This window comes from Heterodontus francisci, unplaced genomic scaffold, assembly GCF_036365525.1.
Source record: "Heterodontus francisci isolate sHetFra1 unplaced genomic scaffold, sHetFra1.hap1 HAP1_SCAFFOLD_959, whole genome shotgun sequence".
NCBI classification, from domain to species: domain Eukaryota; kingdom Metazoa; phylum Chordata; class Chondrichthyes; order Heterodontiformes; family Heterodontidae; genus Heterodontus; species Heterodontus francisci.
Window position 1 is genome coordinate 976 of NW_027141743.1, and position 20,841 is coordinate 21,816.

At 44.2% G+C, this 20,841-nt stretch overlaps 1 protein-coding gene across 1 annotated transcript; it reads right to left on the reverse strand.

The window, feature by feature from the left end:
* Positions 1–7,091: 7,091 nt before the first annotated feature.
* LOC137364609 (probable G-protein coupled receptor 139) lies at positions 7,092–12,497 on the reverse strand. Its single transcript, XM_068027702.1, has 3 exons — positions 12,460–12,497; positions 8,134–8,189; positions 7,092–8,002 (listed from the first exon to the last, which is right to left on the reverse strand). Exons 1-3 carry the CDS (start codon positions 12,495–12,497, stop codon positions 7,092–7,094), a joined length of 1,005 nt encoding a protein of 334 aa, XP_067883803.1.
* Between the last annotated feature and the right edge of the window lie 8,344 nt (positions 12,498–20,841).

The window sequence follows — 20,841 nt, forward strand, 5'->3', positions numbered from 1 at the left end:
ATTGTAGCGGATAAAGCAGGTTGCAGAGACAGGCGGGCAGCAGGGGCTGGAGGTGGTTACAGAGATGGAGAGGGTTGCAGGTGCGAGAGGTGGTTACAGAGTTAGGACGGGCAGCAGGGGCTGGAGGAGGTTACAGAGATAGAGGGGGTTGTAGGTGCTCCAGGAGGTTACAGAGATAGTGAATTTTCTAGGGCTGGCGGAGGTTACAAAGATATGGACGGTTGTATGACTAGAGGAGGTTACAGAGTTAGGGAGGGTCAAAGCCGCAGAGGGATTCTAAGACAAGAACTGAGTTTTAAATGGAACCATTAGATGAATACAGGTGTTGTTCTTGTTGTTCATTACTGAAATATCAAGCAGTGGATGGGAGTACACGTTACAAAAAGTGAAACTCTCTCTGTCACACACTTCTGTCCCTCTCAGCCTGTCGAGAATCATTCTCCATCACCCAACTGGAGAAGAGGTCAGACAGGATAGATCAGCACTGGCCTCCAGAGATGATGAGCAGAGATACAGTTCGCTGATCAATGCTGCAAGTTTCGCACATGCAGAAAAGCTTCTCCATGTTCTCCCTTGTTGGCTTTGTAAGAAGATAACAGTTAGGAGAAGGCGTCGGCAATTCGGCCGCTCGAGCCCACTTCGCCAACCAATAAGATCTTGGATGGTCAAACTACCTCAACACCCGCGCTATCCTCAAACCTCTTAATACCCTCGTCCCCAAAAATCTCTCTATCTCAATCTTGAATATGCACAATGACAGCATCCACAGATCTATGGGAGAGAGAATTCCAAAGATGTAAATCCCACTGAATGAAGAGATATCTTCTGATCTCAGTCTAAAATGGCTGACTTCTTATCCTGATACTGTGAACTCATAGTTCTATACTCTCCAGCCAACAGGAAACAACCTCTCCCAACTAACTTATCAAGTCATCTCAGGATTTTACACATTTCGATGAGTTCACCACTAAATCCGCTCTACTCGAGAAAGTATCGATCCACTCCACTCAATAAATGATTAAAGGAAGACTTTGCCTTGTTTGGGTGGTGACTTTATTAATAAAGAAGCAGTAAATTAAATTCAATCACTTGATCAGTAGATCAGGTGAATTATCAAAACGCTTCTCTGGGAAGTAGGCAAACTGTCTGCCTCTTCCTCTACCGGGACTTCTACTTTTCGCCCACTTTCTATCCTCTCTCCCTCCTGCCATTTCGCCTGTTCAACATAGGGTGTCAGAAATCAGCCACTCCCCGATGACATATTTCCAGTAACTCTAAGCCTACAGCACATATTAACCTCACATGATTAATCTTCAAGCTGGCCTTTGGGATGTATGAAGATCAGGATCTGCTGCCATTCCCTTCAACAATAGTTTGATCAATGGTTCACAGTTCAAACTCATGAGGGATTCTAATAGACCAAATACGGGGAAATTGTTTTCAGTGACGGGGGAGTCGGAAACCAGAGGTTGCAGATTTTAGATAATTGGTAAAAGAACCAGAGAAGGAGATGAGGAGAAATGTTCCTGTGATCTGGAATGTGCTGCCTGAAAGGCCTTTGGAAGCAGATTCAATAGGAACTTTCAAAAGGAAAATGGGGCATATACTTGAAGGGGAAAAGAGTTCAGAGCTGCCGGGTAAGAGTATGGAAAGTGGGACTACTTTGATAGCACTTGCAAGGAGCCAGTACAAACACAATGTGCCGCAAGCAATCTTGACACTGTGCTGTTCTCCCTCCAAAGCAAGCACATTGTTCCTTACGTATAGAGGCCAAAACAGCACTCAGTACTCCAGATATGATATCAACAAAACATTCTATAATTGTAGAAAGACTGCCTTATCCCTGTACTCCAATCCCATCGAAATAAATACCAACATGCTATTTGCCTTCCTAAATTATTGCTGTAATTGCATGTTAACTTTTTTGTGCTCATTATTCCACCGAACTGTTGACATCCTCTTAAAATGTATCACGGCACTTCTCACAGCTCACAATACTTCCAAGTTTTGTGTTAGCTGGAAATTGTGCAATAGTGCCCTGTACACTCACGTTTACGTCATTACTGTAGATCTAGATATGCACTCATCCTAATGGTCAGAGAACGTTTGAACACTGATATTGTAAACTAGGCTTTGTGAGTTCAAATTTCTCTGGGGCCGACTCAACTTTGGCTTCCCTTTCTAAATTCAAGGTTAGCTCATAACCCGATGATACAATCAACAAGAACTAGTCATTCTGAACTTTAAAAGCTCCGCTAACGTGACTTTTTCAATTCGAATCTCAGTCCCATGAATATATAGAAGATTGGCTAGCTGACAGAAAACACAGGGCATGCACAAATGGATCATTTTCTGATTAGGAGGATGTGCTAATTGGAGGCCTGCAGGGGTATGTGCTGGGGTCACAACTGTTTTACAATTTATATCAATGACTTAGATGAGGGTAACGATAGCATAGTAGTTTAGATTGCAGATGACACAAAGATAGGCAGGGAACTATGTTGTGAAGAGGACATTAGGAGGTGTCAGACCGATATAGATAGGTTGAGTGAGAGGGAAGAAAAATCTGGCAGACGGAGAATAATCTGAAGTTGTTCACTTTGGCAGGAAGAATAAAAAGCAGAGAATAACTTAAATGGAGAACGACAGCAGAATTCCTACGTGTTGTGGGATGTAGGTTTTCTGGTGCATTAGTCACAGAAAGTTAGCATGCAAGTACTGCAAGTTATAAAGAAGGATAACGGAATGCTATTGTTTATTATGAGAGGAATTAAAATTAAAAGTAAGAATGTTCTGCTTCAATTATACAAGGAAATGGTGAAACCACATCTTGCATACTGTGTGCAATTTTGGTCTCCTCATTTAAGGAAGGATGTAAATGCATTGGAGGCAATTCAGGCGAGATTTACTAGATTGACATCTGGAATGAGTGGGTTGTCTTCTGAGGAAAACGTGGACAGACTGGCCTTGTTTTCACTGGTGTTTAGAAGAGTGAGGGGAGACTTGATTGAAGTTTATAAGATCCTGGGCGATTTTGACTCGGTGGATTTGAAAAGGATTTTTCATCTTGTGGGTGACTCTAGAACTAGGGGGCACTGTTTTAAAATTAGGGGGCGCCCTTTTTCGGACAGAGATTTTATTTTCTCTCTTATGCTTGTGGACCTTGGAATTATCGGCCTCAGATGATGTTGGAGGCGGGGACATTGAATATTTTAAAGGCGTAGGTGGATAGATTATTGTTAGGCAAGGGATTCACGGGGATAGGTGGGAGTGCGGCATTTGAGACAGAAAATAGATCAGCCATGATCTTATTGAATAGCAGAGCAGGTCCGAGTGGCCAAATGGCCCACTTCTGCTCCTGATGTGCATGTTTATTTGTTCGCATGCATCATTAGATTTCACATATCCTGGGAGAATGGAACAGAGTATTCCCAGGAAGTGGGGTCGGAAGAAGCATCAGTAAAGAAACTGGGAGTCTGTGGGATTAAAATCGATATTGGTGGTCAGCCAATCCACTCAAATTGTGGTTCAGATGTGCAGGACAGTAAGTGAAGTGTTAGAGATGGACAATGAGAAGACAAATGGGACGGGGGAAGGAGGACTGAAACAAAGTTGCTGAAATTGTCCAGTTAAAGGTTCAAGAAGAAAATTAGACCAGCACAGTCACTTATGTGACAGTAGAAAAATAAGAAAGAGAGATCCTGAGTAGGATGAGAAAAAAGAATGTTCCACATATTCTGCATAAAGTAAGCAGAACTAGGATCCAAACGGGTTCCCATAGCGACACCATGGAGATGCTTTTTTTTATTCATTCATGGGATGTGGGCGTTGCTGGCTCGGCCAGCATTGATTGCCCATTCCTAATTGCCCTAACAGAGTGGCTTGCTCGGCCATTTCAGAGGGCATGTAAGAGTTAATCACATTGCTGTGGGTCTGGAGTCACATATAGGCCAGACCAGGTAAGGACAGCAGATTTCCTTCCCTAAAGGACATTAGTGAACCAGATGGGTTTTTACATCAATCGACAATGGTTTCATGGCCATCATTAGACTAGCTTTTTAATTCCAGATTTATTAATTGAATTCAAATTCCACTTTCTGCTGTGGTGGGATTTGAACGCATGTCCCCAGAGGAATACCCTGGGTCTCTGGGTTACTAGTCCAGTGAAAATACCACGGCGACCCATGGAATATCTCAATGCCCCAATGTGTGACTGGATGGTGCAAGCGTTTTCTTTCCCAGACCAGTGTCGGTGAGGAGCAGAGGAGATCCAGCCGGATTGGAGTAAGGTAAAAACAAAATGAATCAACTTGAAATGGGGCTACGGATTGTTCCAGCAGGAGACGATGGAGGGAAAGTGGCTGGGGAATGGTCTCATGCTGTCTGTCATGTAAACTCCCACCCACTGTGCATTTCAACGCATCTTGGGTTTATTGGCCTTTGGAGCAGAAAGGGTCAGACTGACAGGTACAGAAATGTAAATGGATTTCTGGAGCGCATCTCCGAGCACAGAAGGAAGGAAGTCACATGTGATGTGGGAAAGTCGGTGCTGAATTACACAATAGAAGCGGAGTCAGAGCTTGAAGAAGTGAGAGACATCTCTGAGGAGAGGTATTAACAATCTGAGGGAATAAATTTGACAAACATCCAAGCCATTATATGTAAAAGTGTGGAGATATTCGAGAGAGATCAAAGAGTGCGGTACCTCTTTGCTTCAGATGGATTGCATATCCACCTACTAAAAAGATAGGGAAGAGATAACAAAGGCACGATTGTATGTTCTATAATAATCATCAGAGTCGGTAATAGTACCAGAGGACAGATGACAGCTGATGTGATTCCTGTATTTGAAACAGAAGTAGAGCAAGTTGAGGTGAGAGGGGCAGGGAGAGTGAAAGTGGGAGTGGCGTGAACAGAGAGAAAATGAGGGGAGCAGACAGAGAGAACAACAGAGAGGCGGGGGTGAGAGAAAGTGAGGGGCAAAGGGAGCGACAGAAAGTGGGAGTGGCAGGGAGAGAGAGAATGTGGGTGGATCAGGGAGAGAGAGAAAGTGAGAGGAGCAGGGAGAGAAAGAAAGTGAGAAAACCTGCTGCATATGTGTGGGTCGCTGCTGCCTCAGCACTCCAGAACTGAGCAGCAGAGTAAAGTGCAACTGTCTAGCATAGTTAATCACACACAAATTCAAATGATCATTAAATTTGAATGCAGCAATGCGCATTATAAGTGCAACACTCAACTCAACACGTTTTCCTCTGGCTTCCTGATCTCACAAACATCACTCGCCCACCCATTCAATGACTGAAGAAAACCTGCGAGTTTGTTCTAATAATCCATGCTGCATCTCACTTACCACCCCATTATGACATTTTCAATCCACTATCTTCCCGCCTTGCATCGTGGCGCTCCATATGAAGCAACCTTCATGAACAAGGTCTACCAGCAGACATCCTTTTTATCAAGGAATGTGAAACACGGGAAGTCACTAACAAGTTCCTTGTGGCAAACCCTGTCTGGCAAATGGCCGGCTTTTAACTACCACAGCGAGAGTGGTAGTTGCTCAGCACGTTCAGTCCAAGCCAGGGCCCTTGCACATCCAAACTCCACCGCTGAGGCCTCAGTACAAATAACTTCTGCTTTGTGGAAAAACACGAGCAATACTGCACATTACCAAGACCTGCACATCTACAGACTAAATGGCGGACTAATAACTTCAACATCAGAAAACGATGAGGCTATTGCTTGACTCTGGGTATTTTCATTCCATAAATAATAATAAAGTTAATTTTTTTCATTGTGCTCATTGAAGCCATTGTGCGTTTTTGGTGGAGGGAATGAATGCTGAAGGTGGTGGATGGGTTGGCAATCCAGTGGGCTGTCTGTCCTGGATGGTGTCAAGCTTCTTGAGTGTTGTTGGAGATGTACCCAACTAGGCAAGTGGGGAATACTCTATCACACTCATGACTTGTGCCTTGTAGATGGTGGACAGGTTTTGGGGAAACATGAGCTGATTTACCTGCCGCAGAATTCCTAGCCTCTGACCTGCTGTTATAGCCACAGTGGTTATGTGGCTGGTCCAGTTCCTCCTGTTTAATGGTAATTCCAGGGTGTTGGTAGTGGGGGATTCAGCGATGGTCATGCCATTGAATGTCAAGAGGTGATGCTTGGATTATCTCTCCTTAGAAATGTACATTGCCTGGCATTTGTGTGGCGCAAATGTAACTTACCACTTATTAGCCCAAGGCTGAAAAATGTACAGGTCTTACTGCAGATGGACACGGACTGCTCCAGTATCTGAGGAATCACAAATAGTGCTGAACAATGCACAATCAGCAGCAAACATCACCACTTCTGCCCTTATGATGGAGGGAAGGTCATTGATAAAGCAGCTGATTATGGTTAGGCCAAGGACACGACCCTGAGTAACCCCTGTAGTGATGTCCCGAGCCGGAGATGACTTATTTCCACACTGACCTCCCCAATCCCCACAACGCCCACATATCTGTAACATCCTCCATTGCTGCAACTCATCCTGCCTCTGTGACCTGCTCCAACCCTACATCCCACCATATCTCTATCAACACCTCAGCCTTTACAACCATCCCTAACTCTTCCGCCTTTTGAACGCTTCCAATCCTCTATATCACAGAAACCTTGCCCAGCTCCAAAATCCTCCATATCTCTGTAACCTCCAACCCCTATAACTCTCCCTATCTCCGCAACCTCCGCCAGCCCCACCAACTCTCCTGACATCTGGAAACTCTTCCGGTCTCGACAACCCTACGAGATCTCTGTGCTTATCTAATTCTTAATTCTCAAAGATCCATCGGAAAATCCACGATCTAACTCACAGGGTGGGGATGACAAGAGAAATAGAGAGAGCGAGAGATGGTCATGAGCAGACTGGGGAATGGAAGGGAAATGCACTCAAAAATGTGTTGCCAAACATATAAGAATAAACAATAAACTCACACAGGGAGATTTCCAACATCTTTTATTTTTAAGAAGCTTTTCCTTCTGAGTAGATGTGAGGAATTAAGAATGGAACCAGTGGAGCTGAGGAGAAATTCTGTCTGCTGTTTCCCCGGATGCTCTCAGTTGCTTAGTTTATTCATAAATTGAATAATTGATGTAACTGGATATTTCACCGCGATCCTGAACTGCTCCCTGAACTTGGACTGAGTCACCACATAAATAAATGTATTTGTGCAGCAGCTCAACGTCCGCAGCATATATCCAAATCTTTTGAACATATATTCAGAATCATTGTAATCCCCGGGTTCTGATCCTGTAATGATATAATATAAGAATTGTATAACATACACCAACCAGAGGAGCATGAAGCTGCCAGATATGGTGAAAAGTAAAATAACAGATTTTCTTCTACTATCCATCTCTGGATCACTGCAATTAACTCCCTTGCTCTGACCTCTCAGTCCCTTACGGATTCGACTGGCCACTAAAATGTGTCTGACTGTCAGAGCGTTGAGCAACAGAATTAAAGCGAATGGGAGCAATGGGGTTAAAAGCGTATCAAGCCAGTCAAGTCCCACCCATCCAGGATCAGTATAATAGTTTGACTTTAAAGCACAGAAGCATGGTATATTGTCGATTATCCATAAAGGTTCATATGCAAAGTGGAAGGGGATGTTTTTTACGCAAAGCAGAATCGAGGTTGTTGTTAGAACCACAACTGCAGTTTTCTCTGTGCAATATTTTGTTTTCAGCTTCTGGCAACAAATGGCCATAAATCGATCAAAGGTGAAAGCGACAGTGAACCAGACAGAAAATTCTGTGGCTGCACGAAACATGACAGCGATTACAATACATACAGGGGTGATGACCAGGAAAGATCCCAGGAAATAATAAAAAGTGATCCGCCACAGTAAGACCCCAGTGATAATGAAGAGTAGGTCCGTCATTGCCATGGCCACCAGGTATCGAGTGGTGCAGGTGGTGAGGCCACAGTTTCCCTGGGAGAGGATCACAATCGCCAGTAAATTAACTGTAAGAGAGAGAATGGAAAAGAGACTGGAAATTACTGATCAAACATTCTCTACATCTGACAAAGACAATAAGGGAACGATATTGGCCCCAAAAGCAGCTGCGATGGGTGCAACACTGATCCTAATGTACCTCTGATCCGCCAGCTTCCATATTTAATGGGGTCGGGGCAGCAGATGTGAAGGGAACTGCTCCCAGGAGGCAGGTTGGCAATTTAAATATTTTAATGATCCTGGAAGTCTTTGAATTAATCTGTTTTACGTATGTTACTCTGGCCGCCAAATTTCCCCATTTATAACCCAAGCCACGTTGAAAGACACCAGGATTGGTAATCAGAAACATCCCCCACTGTGGGATCAAGCTGGTCCCTCTATATTGGATCACACATAGAATCGCTTGACGTGCAGGATAGACCACCCCCCCCCCCTGCCACCCCTCCCCCCCTCCCCACTACCACGGTTTGAAGTCCCCTCGAGATTGGAGCCCAGCACGGAATCAGATCCCACGTCCCGGGACCGGAACTTCCATCGTGTCCTGGATCAAACACTTCCCTCGTTCTATCTGGGACCACGCTCCTGCGTTGCAGACACATCCCCCGTTTGAGGATCAGAAATATCAACTCCCCCTCCCCTTGCACTTTCCCATTCGCGGATCATGCTGCACAATAGGCGACTAATCTCTGGGCGAGGTGATTGACAGCTCAACGATCATAAATCTCACCAACTGCAGAGTTGGTGTTTGGTCACCCCCTACCCCCCAAAATCATGCATTGAACCCCCGCTACCCGGGGTCGTGTTTTGGACAGCCCTGGTCCTGACGTCTGCTCCAGACTCCTCCCTGCACAACTGGAAGCCAAACCCATCAATTGGCTGATGTCACGGTGGGGAAACCCCACAGCATTAAAGAGGCAGACTGTGGAGTTAGAAATCTGGAAATCCTGTCACCACCTATCTCACACCCCTGTTGATATCCAAGCTTAAGCATTATCGTGAAAACAAAACACTAAAACAACTGTAAAGCTGATTAAATGGGAAAATACTGAAAATATTCAGCACGTTAGGCAGTATCTGTGGAGAAAGAAACAGTGTTAACGTTTCAAGTCATCGCTTTTCCCCAGAACTGGACGATACTGGAAATTGCCTAATTTTCAAACAATTATGCAGCCATTCAAAAGTGGTGTATGGGGGAAAAAAAGGGAAATGGGAAAGGTTTGTTCTTGGGTGGGGGACAGGGGTGATTCAGTGACAAAGGGATGGTGGGAAAACGTCTAGAAAAACATATGGCCAACATCTATAGTCACATGCACAAACGTGAGTTAATTAAGGAAAGCCAGCATGTATTTTTTAAAGGAAAATCATGTTCAGCTAACTTGCTAGAGTTTTTCTTAGAAGGTAACATTGACAATTGATGAAGGCAATGCTGTTGCTGTGGTGTGCATGGACTTCCCAAAGGCGTTTGATAAAATGCTGCACAAACGACCTGTCAGCAAACATGGAGCTTTTGGAATAAAAGGGACGGTAGCAACATGGATATCAAATTGGTCAAGTGACAGGAAACAAAGTGTAGTGCTCGATTGATGCTTCTCGGTCTGGAGGAAGCTTTGAATTTGTTTTTCTCAGGAATCAGTGTTGGGAGCCTTTCTTTTTATGATACATATTAATGATCTAGACTTTGGTGTACAGGGCACAATTTCAAAGTTTGCAGATGATACGGAACTTGGAAATATTGTGACCTGTGAGGAGGACAGTGTCGAACTTCAAAAGAACATAGACAAGTTGGTGGAAGTATGTAGGAATTTGGTCGGAAGAACGAGGAGAGACAATGTAGAATAAAGGGTACAATTCTAAAGCGGGTGAAAGAGCAGAGGAACCTAGCTGCATATGTGCATAAGTCTTGAAGGTGTCAGAACAGGTTGGGAGAGCATTAGGCAAACAGAAACTTGGGCTTAATTAGTAGGGGTACAGAGAACAAGAGCAAGAATGTGATGTTGAACTTGTATAAGACACTAGCTCGGCCTCAGCTGAAGTATTGCCTCCAGTTCTGGGCGCACACTTGAATAAATACGTGAGGGCATTAGAGAGAGTACAGGAAACATTCACGAGAATGGTTCCAGGGATGAGGAATTTCAGTTAAGATAGATTGGAGAAGTTAGGACTGCTTTCCTTGGAAAAGAGAAGGCTGAGAGTTTATTTGATAGAGGTATTCAAGATCGTGAGGATTCTGGACAGATTAGATTTAGAGAAACTGTTTCCACTTGTGAAAGGATCGGGATTGGGAGGGCACAGATTTAAAATATTTGCGAAGAGAAGAAAATCGACATGAGGAAAAACTCTGTGAGTGTTTAAGGTCTGGAATGCGCTGCCTGACAGTGTGGTGAGGCAGGTTCAATTGAAACATTCAAAAGGGGATGAGACAGTTATATGAAAAGGAAGAATGTGCAGGTTTATGGGGAGAAGGCGGGAAATGGAACTGAGAGAGTTGTTCTTTCGGATATGAAGAGCCGTTTGGCCTCTTTCTGCGCTACAATGATTCTGTTATAAAACAATTCTTATTGAAAGATGTAACAGAAAAGAGTAAACATTTAGACAAACGTAATATGATAATGAGCAGTCAGCATTAATTCCAAATAGAAAATCCATATTACATTATTTGGATAATATCAGAAATCGGAGTTAAAACTAATGATGAAGACTTATCATACTTGGACTATCGAAAGGTCCTCTATAAGATACCACACGCAGACTCGTGAATAATCTTAGTGCAAGTAGTGTTAGGGGACAAACAACAGAATGGAGAGCAAGCTGGCTGCAGAAAGAGGCAAGAGTGGGAAGGTTCCTTACTCTGATTGGCAGGGGAGCAGCGATATTTCTCAATAATTGGCATTGGGGTAACTGTTAATCAGCAATTCCATAATCGACAGGGACTTGTGAAGCTGAAACATGAATTCAAAATGTAAAGAGACATCCACATTGATAGTACAGTTACTACAGGAGAAGAACGCAATAAATAGCTGATGACATTAATGACCTTGCACAATGGACATTTAAATGCTACAATCATACAGGGTTTTGATGAAACTTCACCAAGTGCACTCCGTTCAGTTCTGATCGCTGTACGCAAGGAAGGATTTACTTGCCTTAGAGGTAGTACAATGGACGTTCACTAGACTGATTATTTTGTGATGAAGATTGTCTAACAAAGAGATTGAGAGATTATCCACTACTCTCTGTAGCTTAAAACAATGAGAAGTGATCTCAATGAAACATATAGGATTCTCAGATTGCTTGACAGTGTAGATGAGAGGCTGGGGCATAGTCTCAGGATAAGGGCTCGGCCGTTTCATAGTGAGATAAGGAGAAACGTCATCAGTCAGAGGGCTGAGAATCTTTTAGAATTCTTTACCCAGTGACCTGTGGGTACTCAGTCATTGCTTATATTCAAGACTGGGATCCATAGATACTTGACTCAGGAAATCAGCCCTGAATTTGTTGAATGATGGACTAAGTTTGAGGTGCTTTACGGACTTCTCCAGCTTGTATTTCTTACTTTTCATTCGTATGTAATTTATCATGGATAAATAGCCTCGCATTCTAATCTGTAAGTACATTTATAAAGTCAATAAGTTCCAAAAAGTAACACTCAGCTGAACAGACTGAGGGCCTGATAATGGCAAATATAATCGACCAGTACAATTAAACTCACACAAACTGGCAACATCCTAATAACACATGGAACTCATAGTTCCTCTTCACAATTGTACAGGAAGTTTCGTCAGCTCATTCTGAGGAATGATTCACATACTACCACTCTTTTTCTGCCGATTTACTGCTTCTCCCACTCTCTCTAGTTTTGCTTCTCCATCTGTGTAATGTTTCTCTCTCTCTATCTCTCCGCAATCTCTTTCTCACCTTCTCAGTTATCATTTCCCTTCCACTTAAATCCTCGTATCCGAGCCTGCATTCTGCTCACCAGCTCCGAGTTTAATCATCCTACTCTCAGAGCCAATTCGTTCAAGGATGAATGCTGTGTGAATAGCTTCATGTTTCTCCAGATCATGCAAATCTCCACCTGTTCATCTACTCTGTTCACCTCATCTACAATGCATGGAATAAACAGAATAGAAAGCCTCTTCCAGACACACCTCAATATCATTGAAACTCCTGTAGCCAGTCTTTAAGCTAGAATGCATTCACTTCAAAGGCAGCCAACATTTGAAGATCAGGCGACTGTGCAGTAAAGTAATGTACTGTAAATTGCCAGAAATGGGAAAGTTTTCATATCCAAAGAACCAATGGGACGTTCAACTTCACTCGTGAAACAATCTTGGAGATGAAATGAAGTTATTCATGCAGAGACACAGAGACAATCGAGTCATTTCATTAATATACCAGTTCAACAGATAGCTGATGCAATCAGATCACGTACTAACATACATCTATCCCAGTTTAAGTGACTTACCTCAACTGTTGAACTCGTGTAGAAACTTCAAACAACATTTACAAACTAGTAATTCTGTGGTTTCTAGAATGTCTGGGCGGTCACTCACATCCCTTGGAAATGATAATCCAAAAAAAGCTGCTTGATTAAGATCGTGATGTACTGAATTATGGGCCTTGACTATTTTCCACATTCAGACTGGTTCAGATCGGAATGATATGTTAAGTAAAGGGGAGGAGTTGCTGCTTCACCTACCAACACTACTTGGATTTGTATTATGGAGTACACTGATAGATGACAGATTTGTCCAATTCACAGAAAACCAACATCGTCGTTTCAGCTAATCATCTCCAGATAAATAGAGGGACTCATCATTCCAACAGATACAGTGTAAAATGACAATGGATCACATCTATACTTTCAAGTTTACCATGCAGACCAGTCTTTGTGAATTCATCCAAAATGAAGCAGGAAAGGAGATGTGAAAGGGTCAGCCTCAATCTCAGTTCCATCGCCAGAGGTCTGAAGTAGCGTTGGACACACACAGAATGAAGTAATATCAGAACCAATATTTATGTTAAAATCCCAGTTAAACTGTGCCTTGTTATTGTGGAGGAAATACATTGCATTGTCTCCTTGCTATATACAGAGCAGGAGTTGCCTCATTATCAATCATTGAAACCAGACGCATAACAACGTTCTAGGACAGGTTTGTTCTGCATGAAGCTGTAAACAATCCTGACTGTCTGATTCCTGCTCTGAGCTAAACAACAAATTCAGAGCAGAAAATAATGTCATGACATTACCATGCTTGGATAAGCAAAAATCATCACTGAAATAATCTAGCCCTGACAAAATTGAATGAGCAGAGATGGAGGCCGTTCTATTGTATTGAACCGCTGGTAAAGAACAACAGTTCTATGAAATATACAGTTAGAAAAATGTACCATGGACAAAAACAAAGTTAACACCGTTTTACACCAGTAACAGATGATATAACAGCTTACCAGGAATTCCAACAGCTACAAGAGAAGGATAATAGATGCATTCTATCTGATAAAGTACTGCACGTCCCATGTCTGTGAGAACCAGCAACTTCTGCTGGTGTGTCACTAATAGCTACGGCAGGCACTCTGAGCTGATCCATTCCAATGGGCCATGATTTATACAGTAGATCAGCCTCCACTGACATGGTTATACCCCTGATCATTGCTATTAGATACACTCACCTGAACAAAAACATTATATCAGCAGCTTTGATACTTATGTAAATAATATGGTGGACAAAACACAAACATCTCAAAGTCCCGGAGCTTTCTTTGGCCTCCTCGTCTCGAGAGAAAATGGGAAAGCGCTGGAGGTGGTCAGTGGTTTGTGAAGCAGCGCCTCAAGTGGCTATAAAGTCCAATTCTACAGTGACAGACTCTTTCACATGTGCTGCAGATAAAATTGGTTGTCGGGGCTGTTACACAGTTGGCTCTCACTTGTGCTTCTGTCTTTTTACCTGCCTGCTGCTAAGTCTCTTCGACTCATCACACTTCAGCCCCGCCTCTATGGCTTTCCGCCAGCTCTGGCGATCACTGGTAACTGACTCCCACGACTTGTGATCAAAATCACAGGACTATATGTCGCGTTTGCAGACGTCTTTAAAGCTGAGACATGGATGGCCAATGGGTCTGATACCAGTGACGAGCTCGCTGTACAGTGTGTTCTTGGGGATCCTGCCATCTTCCATGCGGCTCCCATGGCCAAGCCATCTCAAGCGCTGCTGGCTCAGTAGTAGAGCGAAAATAAATATGAAATGTTTAACCCCGACATGGTCATCAAACCTGCAGACAAGGGTGGTGCTGTTGTTGTATGGCGTACCGACCTCTACCTTGCAGAAGCTCAATGCCAACTCACGGACACTTCTTCCTACCTCCCTCTGGACCATGACCCCACCACCGAACATCAAGCCATCGTCCAACGGACTGTCACTGACCTCATCTCCTCTGGAGATCTTCCCTCTACAGCTTCCAACCTCACAGTCCCACAACCCTGGACAGCCCGCTTCTAGCTCCTTCCCAAAATCCACAAACCGGACTGTCCCGGCAGACCCATTGTGTCAGCCTGCTCCTGCCCCACTGAATTTATTTCTTTCTGTCTTGACTCTAACTTTTCTCAACCGAGGATTTCCCCCCACTATGGTTGACAGGGCCCTCAACTGTGTCCGGCCCATTTCCCGCACCTGTACCCTCACCCATTCCCCTCCCTCCCAGAACCGTGACAGGGTTCCCCTTCTCCTCACTTTCCACCCCATCAGCCTCCAAATCCAAAGGATCATCCTCCGTCATTTCCACCACCTCCAGTGTGATGCCATTACCAGTTGCATCTTCCCCTCCCTTCCCCTGTCAGCATTCAGAAGGGATTGTTCCTTCTGCGACACCCTGGTCCACTCCTCCATTACCCCCACCACCTCCTTCCCGTCCCATTGCACCTTCCCCTGCAATTGCAGGAGGTGTAATACCTGCCCATTTACCTCCTCTCTCCTCACTATCCCAGGCCGCAAACACTCCTTTCAGGTGAAGCAACGATTTACTTGTCCTTCTTTCAATGTAGTATACTGTCTTCGCTGCTCACAATGTGGTCTCCTCTGCATTGGGGAGACCAAGCGCAGACTGGTTGACGGCTTTGCGGAACATCTCCGCTCAGTCTGTAAGCAGGACCATGAGCTTCCGGTTGCTTGCCATTTCAACACTCCCCCCTGCTCTCATGCTCACATCTCTGTCCTGGGATTGCTGCAGTGTTCCAGTGAACATCAACTCAAGCTCGAGGAACAGCATCTCATCTACCGATTAGGACACTACAGCCTGCCGGACTGAACATTGAGTTCAATAATTTCAGAGCATGACAGCCCCCATTTCACTTTCATTTTTAGTTATTTTTTCTTTTTTACATTTTTTACAATTTCTTTTTGCATTTATTTCATTTCATCGTAGTTTGTTCAGTTTGCTTACCCACTGTTATTTTTCAGGTTTGCACTTGCTGCTGTTCAATATTCAGTCCGTTAACACCTAATCTGTACTAATGCTTTGTCTTTCATCACACCATTAACATATTGTTTGCCTTCGCTGCATGACCTTTTGGTCAGCTATGTAGCCTTGTCCAATCTACACCTTCTCCTTTGTTATCTCTTGCCCCACCCCCACCTCACTTGCTTATAATCTGTGACTTTTCTAAGATTTGTCAGTTCCAAAGAAGCGTCACTGACCCAAAATGTTAACTCTGCTTCTCTTTTCACTGATGCTGCCAGACCTGCTGAGTGGTTCCAGCATTTCTTGTTTTTATTTATAATAAAGGTGAAAGCTACGTTCATTACATGACTCGTCACACCTCGTAAGAGGTTTCATTTACAGTTTTCATATGGTTGTATTGATCATGTTCAATCCAGCCGAATCAATTTTAAATCTTGTTACTTTTATCCGCAGTGTACAGGAAGCAGTTGAGGCCAAAACATTGTAAGTTTTCAAGAAGGAGTTGGATTTAGCACCTGGGGCGAGAGGGATCAAAGCATATGGGGCGAAAGCGGGAACAGGTTACTGAGTTCAGCCATTATCATAATGAATGGCGAAACAGGCTCGAATGGCCGAATGACCCATTCCTGTTCCTATTTTCTAAGTTATTCTAGGTCGGGCACGGGGAAAAAGTGGCAAGGATTCGGGCTGGATCGGGCTTGGATGTGGTTCTGTCAGGCTCAGGTCGGGTTTCATTTGCAGACCCGAGCCAGCCTTTCGGCTGACTGGCCAATAGTTTCATGTCTTTTGTCCCCCTCTCATCTTGAATGGGGTGGCACATTAGCGGTTTTCCAACTGATTGCTCTAGTTTGTGGGCTGTATTTATTTCATGCCCGGCATTAGTTTGAGGAGCTGCATTAGTTCGAAGGGTTATGTTCATCTGAAGGACTGCATCAGTTTGAGGGACTGAGTCAGATTGAAAGGCTGCATTAGTTCGAAGGACAGTGTTCTATTGTGGGGCAGGATTAATTTGATGGGCTGCCTTAGTTTGAAGGGCTGCATTAATTTGTGGGGCTGCACGCATGTTTAGGGGCTGCACTGGTTTGAAGGCCTGGGTGTGTGTGAGGGTCTGCATTGTTTGAGGGGCTGTATTCGTTTGAGTGCCTTATTAAATTGAGGGGCTACAGAGTGAGTCAATTTGGGAGGAGCAGGTAGAGTGCAAGTTAGAGTGGCGTGGAGAGAGAGAGAAAGTAAAAGGGACGGACAGAGAGAAAGTGCGAAGGACAGGGAGAGGGATAGTGAGAGCCGCATGGAGACACATAATGTGGGAGGAGCAGGGAGAGAAAGTAGGTGTGAGGGACACGCACAGATATAAAGTGAGAGGGACAGATAGAGGGAGTAGAAGTGATTGGGTCCGCAGAGAGATTCAAAGATAGAGCGGTAGGCACTGTTCATCATTGAGTTTCAATGGAAGAATATAGGAGGTTGAGCATAGGACTGACAGAATGGGAGTTAAATTCAGAATTAAAATTACATGTGACCAGAAACGCATGTACAATTAATGGATATGTTCAACAAAACAATCATCCAATCTGAGTTTGCTCCTCACTCAATGTCCAGGAGATTCTATCGTGAGCAGAACATACAGTTACAATATTGTAAGAAGTGCAAGCAAATCATAGTCACCTGGAAGGAGTGTTTTGGGGTTTGGACAGTGGAAAGTGAGGAGGTGAAATAGTAGCTGTTACATCTCTTGTGCTTGCATGGGAAGGTGATCTCGGAAAGGGAGTGGATGATGCTGGTAATGGAAGAGTGGACCACAATTTCTCCATGAGCGTGGGGATGGGAAAGGAAGCAGAATATATCGTTTGTGGTGGACTTAGCTGGACATGGCAGAAATGTTGGAGGATGGTGCGTTGAATGTGGGGGCTGGTGAGGTGCAAAGCCAGGACACGGGAAACCTTATGATGGTTCTGTCAGGGAAGGGAATGAAGCGAAGACAGTAATGCGGGAAATGGCTGGACATGGTCGAGGGCCCTGTTAAACACAGCGGAGTGGAATCCAGACTGAGGAATACTGAAGACATTTCAGAAGCACAGGTGTGGAAGGTAACGTGGTGAGAACAGATGGGACGGAGGTGAACTAACTGGGAGAATGGAACAGAGTCATTCCAGAAAGTGGGATAGGAAGAAGTATAATCAAAGAAACTGCGGGAGTCCGTGGGGTTGAAATAGATATTGGTGGATCTCCAATCCCCTGAAATGGTGGTGCAGACGTCGAGGCAGGGAAGTGAAGTGTCAGAGACGGACAATGAGAGGATGAATGGGGCGAGGGAAGTGGGATCAAAAGCAAATTTGATGAGATTTTCCAGCTCAGGGCTAAAGGAGAAAATGGTATCAGCACAGGCACTTATCTGTCAGTAATACGGCTTGGGTTTATTGGCCTTTGGAACAGAGAGGCGCAGACTGACAGGTACAGAAATGTACATGGATTTCTGCAGCGCATCTCCGAACACAGAAAGAAGGAAGTCTGATATGTTGTGGGAAAGTCGGGGCTGAATCAGACAGTGGATGTTGCTTCAGAGTCTGAAGAAGGGAAAGACATCTCTGAGGAGAGGTTTTAACAGTCAGATATTAGCGAATAAACTCAACAAAGAACCTCAAGCCATTTTCTGCAAAGGTTGGGGAGATATTGGAGAGAAATCAAAGAGTGGGGAAATGCTCTGCTTCAGATGATTTTCATCCACACAGACGGAAAAGATAGGGATGAGATAGCAAAGGCACGATTATATGTTCTTTACCAATCATCAGAATAGAGAATAGCTCCAGAGGAGTGATGACAGCTGATGTGATTCCTGTATTTGAAAAAGAAGATAAAACAAGTTGAAGTGAGAGGGGCAGGTAGATGCATGTGAGAATGGTGTGGTCAGGGAGAAAATGAGAGGTGCAGAGAGAGAAAGCGAGAGGGGAAGGGAGAGAGAGAGAGAGAACGTGAGAGGAACAGGGGGGAGAGAAATAAGGGGTGAAGCGAGAGAGAGAACATGAAAGTGGCAGGGAGAGAGAGAAAGTGTGAGTGACACGCATCGAGAGAATTTGGCAGATGGAGAGAGTAAATTGTTAAGGGTGCACAGGGAGAGTCAAAGAGAGAGCGGCAGGTACTGTACAATCAGAGTGACGTGGACAGACAAAAAAGTGAGAGGGCCAGGGAGAGAAACATTGAGAGGGTGAGGGAGCGAGAACAAGTGACACATGCAAGGTTATGGAGAGACAGTGAGAGTAGCAGGGAGAGAGAAGTGAGAGGGGCGCTACATTGTCCTGCTTTGGCCAAATATCACCTTGAGGGGGATTTGGGTGAAAAGAGTCAAACATGGGCTACATAATTCCCCCTAAAAAGGATTAATGGTATTATAGCCATCAATTCTCTTTCTTTCATTGGGAAAGACCAGTGTTTTAATCCTGTCTCGTTTGTAAGTTAAGCTGCTGAATTTTCTTTTTTTTTTGTATCGGATATGCACCTCATAAAGATACTACTGCTGTTAGCAATGAGACCGACTGGGCCTCCATTGTTGACACGGAGGATCTGCGAGAGTGAACTAAATTAGTTTTCTCCTCCAACAGCACCAGAGGTGCTAGTAGCCACCCAACTGCAACCAATAGATTGTTCTGTTCGTTTCAAATAGATATTAACAAATATGTCACTTTATTTTCTGATAATTTCTTTCTCTTATTCAAGCGGCCAAGTCTTCACCTGTGAAAATTGACAGGGGGTCTTTACAGGCTCTTCGTCCATGAGCACAAATGAGCAACGCCCTGGTACTCCATCAATAACATCCACTTTGGAAACTCCTTCGCCAGACGAGTAGCAATTAGTACAAGAGAGCACAGACCCACCTTGTCAAGGGCGAATTAAACAGAGAAAGTCAATACTTGCCTTGCCAGTGGCAACAACATCCTGCGAATTAATCTATACAGTGAACAGACATTGGAAATAGACAACAAATATTTGTTTTGAAAGTGTCATTGAAAGGCCCTGCTGAGTTGGGCTGTTATGTCCCACAATATATTTTCAGTGTCAGTACGTCTGGCTTATGAATAGGGTAATATAGGTCTCGATCTGGCAGTGCCACTTCATTTGAGCAGGTGGGTGAAGAATGCCCGTCTCCACTTCCACTTCATCTCATCTGCTGCTGAAACCCTAATCCATGCCTTTGCTTTGTTATAATTCTTTCACGGATGTGGGCATCACTGATTAGTCTAGCAGTTATCCACAGTTACCCTTAAGAAGGTGTTGGTGAGGCGCACTATTGCATCACTGCAGTCCATGTGGTGCATGAACCAGCGACAGTGAAGGAACGGCAATATAATTCCAATCCGATATGGTGTGTGGCTTCGAGGGGAACTTGCGGGTGATGGTGCTCCCATATATCTGTTGCCTTTGTTGTTCTAGGTGTTAAAGTTCGCGGGTTTCGAAGGTGCTTTCGAAGGAGCCTTGGTGAGTTGCTGCAGTGCACCTTGTAGATTGGGGACAATAGATCAGCGTTCACGCTGCGTCCCCGTCATTACCAAGGCAACCCTGTGTTAACCTCTGGCAGATTAAGTTGCAGTAGAAAATTTAAGGTCACAGATAGAGTCCCCTTACCGAATCCCATTCACCCCAGAACGACCAGGCACAAGAATGAGTCACCTTCTGGCTTCATAGTAATCGGGCATGCACTGCAAAACATTCAACTTAATGTTGAGGTTCTTTCAGCCGCCATGTGAAACATCATTGGAGGTCCTTCCACCGACTATTCCTTTGAAATTATTTGCCTGCAAAAGAAAGATATTGGAACTGAAGAAGCAAGCCGTTGTTACATCAAAGACTTTGACCTACTGCGTTACCCACCTCATGCTAAATTAACTTAATAGAGACATATAAGATAATCAGATGGTTAGATAAGATGGATAGTGAGAGTCTTTTTCCTCGGATGGTGATGGCAAACACGAGGGGACATAGCTTTAAGTTGAGGGGTGATAGATATAGGACAGATGTAAGAGGTAGTTTCTTTACTCAGAGAGTAGTAGGGGCGTGGAACGCCCTGCCTGCAACAGTAGTAGACTCGCCAACTTTAAGGGCATTTAAGTGGTCATTGGATAGACATATGGATGAAAATGGAATAGTGTAGGTCAGATGGTTTCACAGGTCGGCGCAACATCGAGGGCCGAAGGGCCTGTACTGCACTGTAATGTTCTAAAAAAAAATTCTAAATACGGTCGCACCACCTATGTGCAATCTGACATTGCCAATGCAGTCGGCCTGTTATCAACCAGGTTCTGTGACACAATTCGGGTGTGCAGTGTTCATATTGCAAACGTGTACGAGCCTGCAAGTGCCAGTTGGGAAAAGGAACTTCTGCCAAAACTACCTCAAC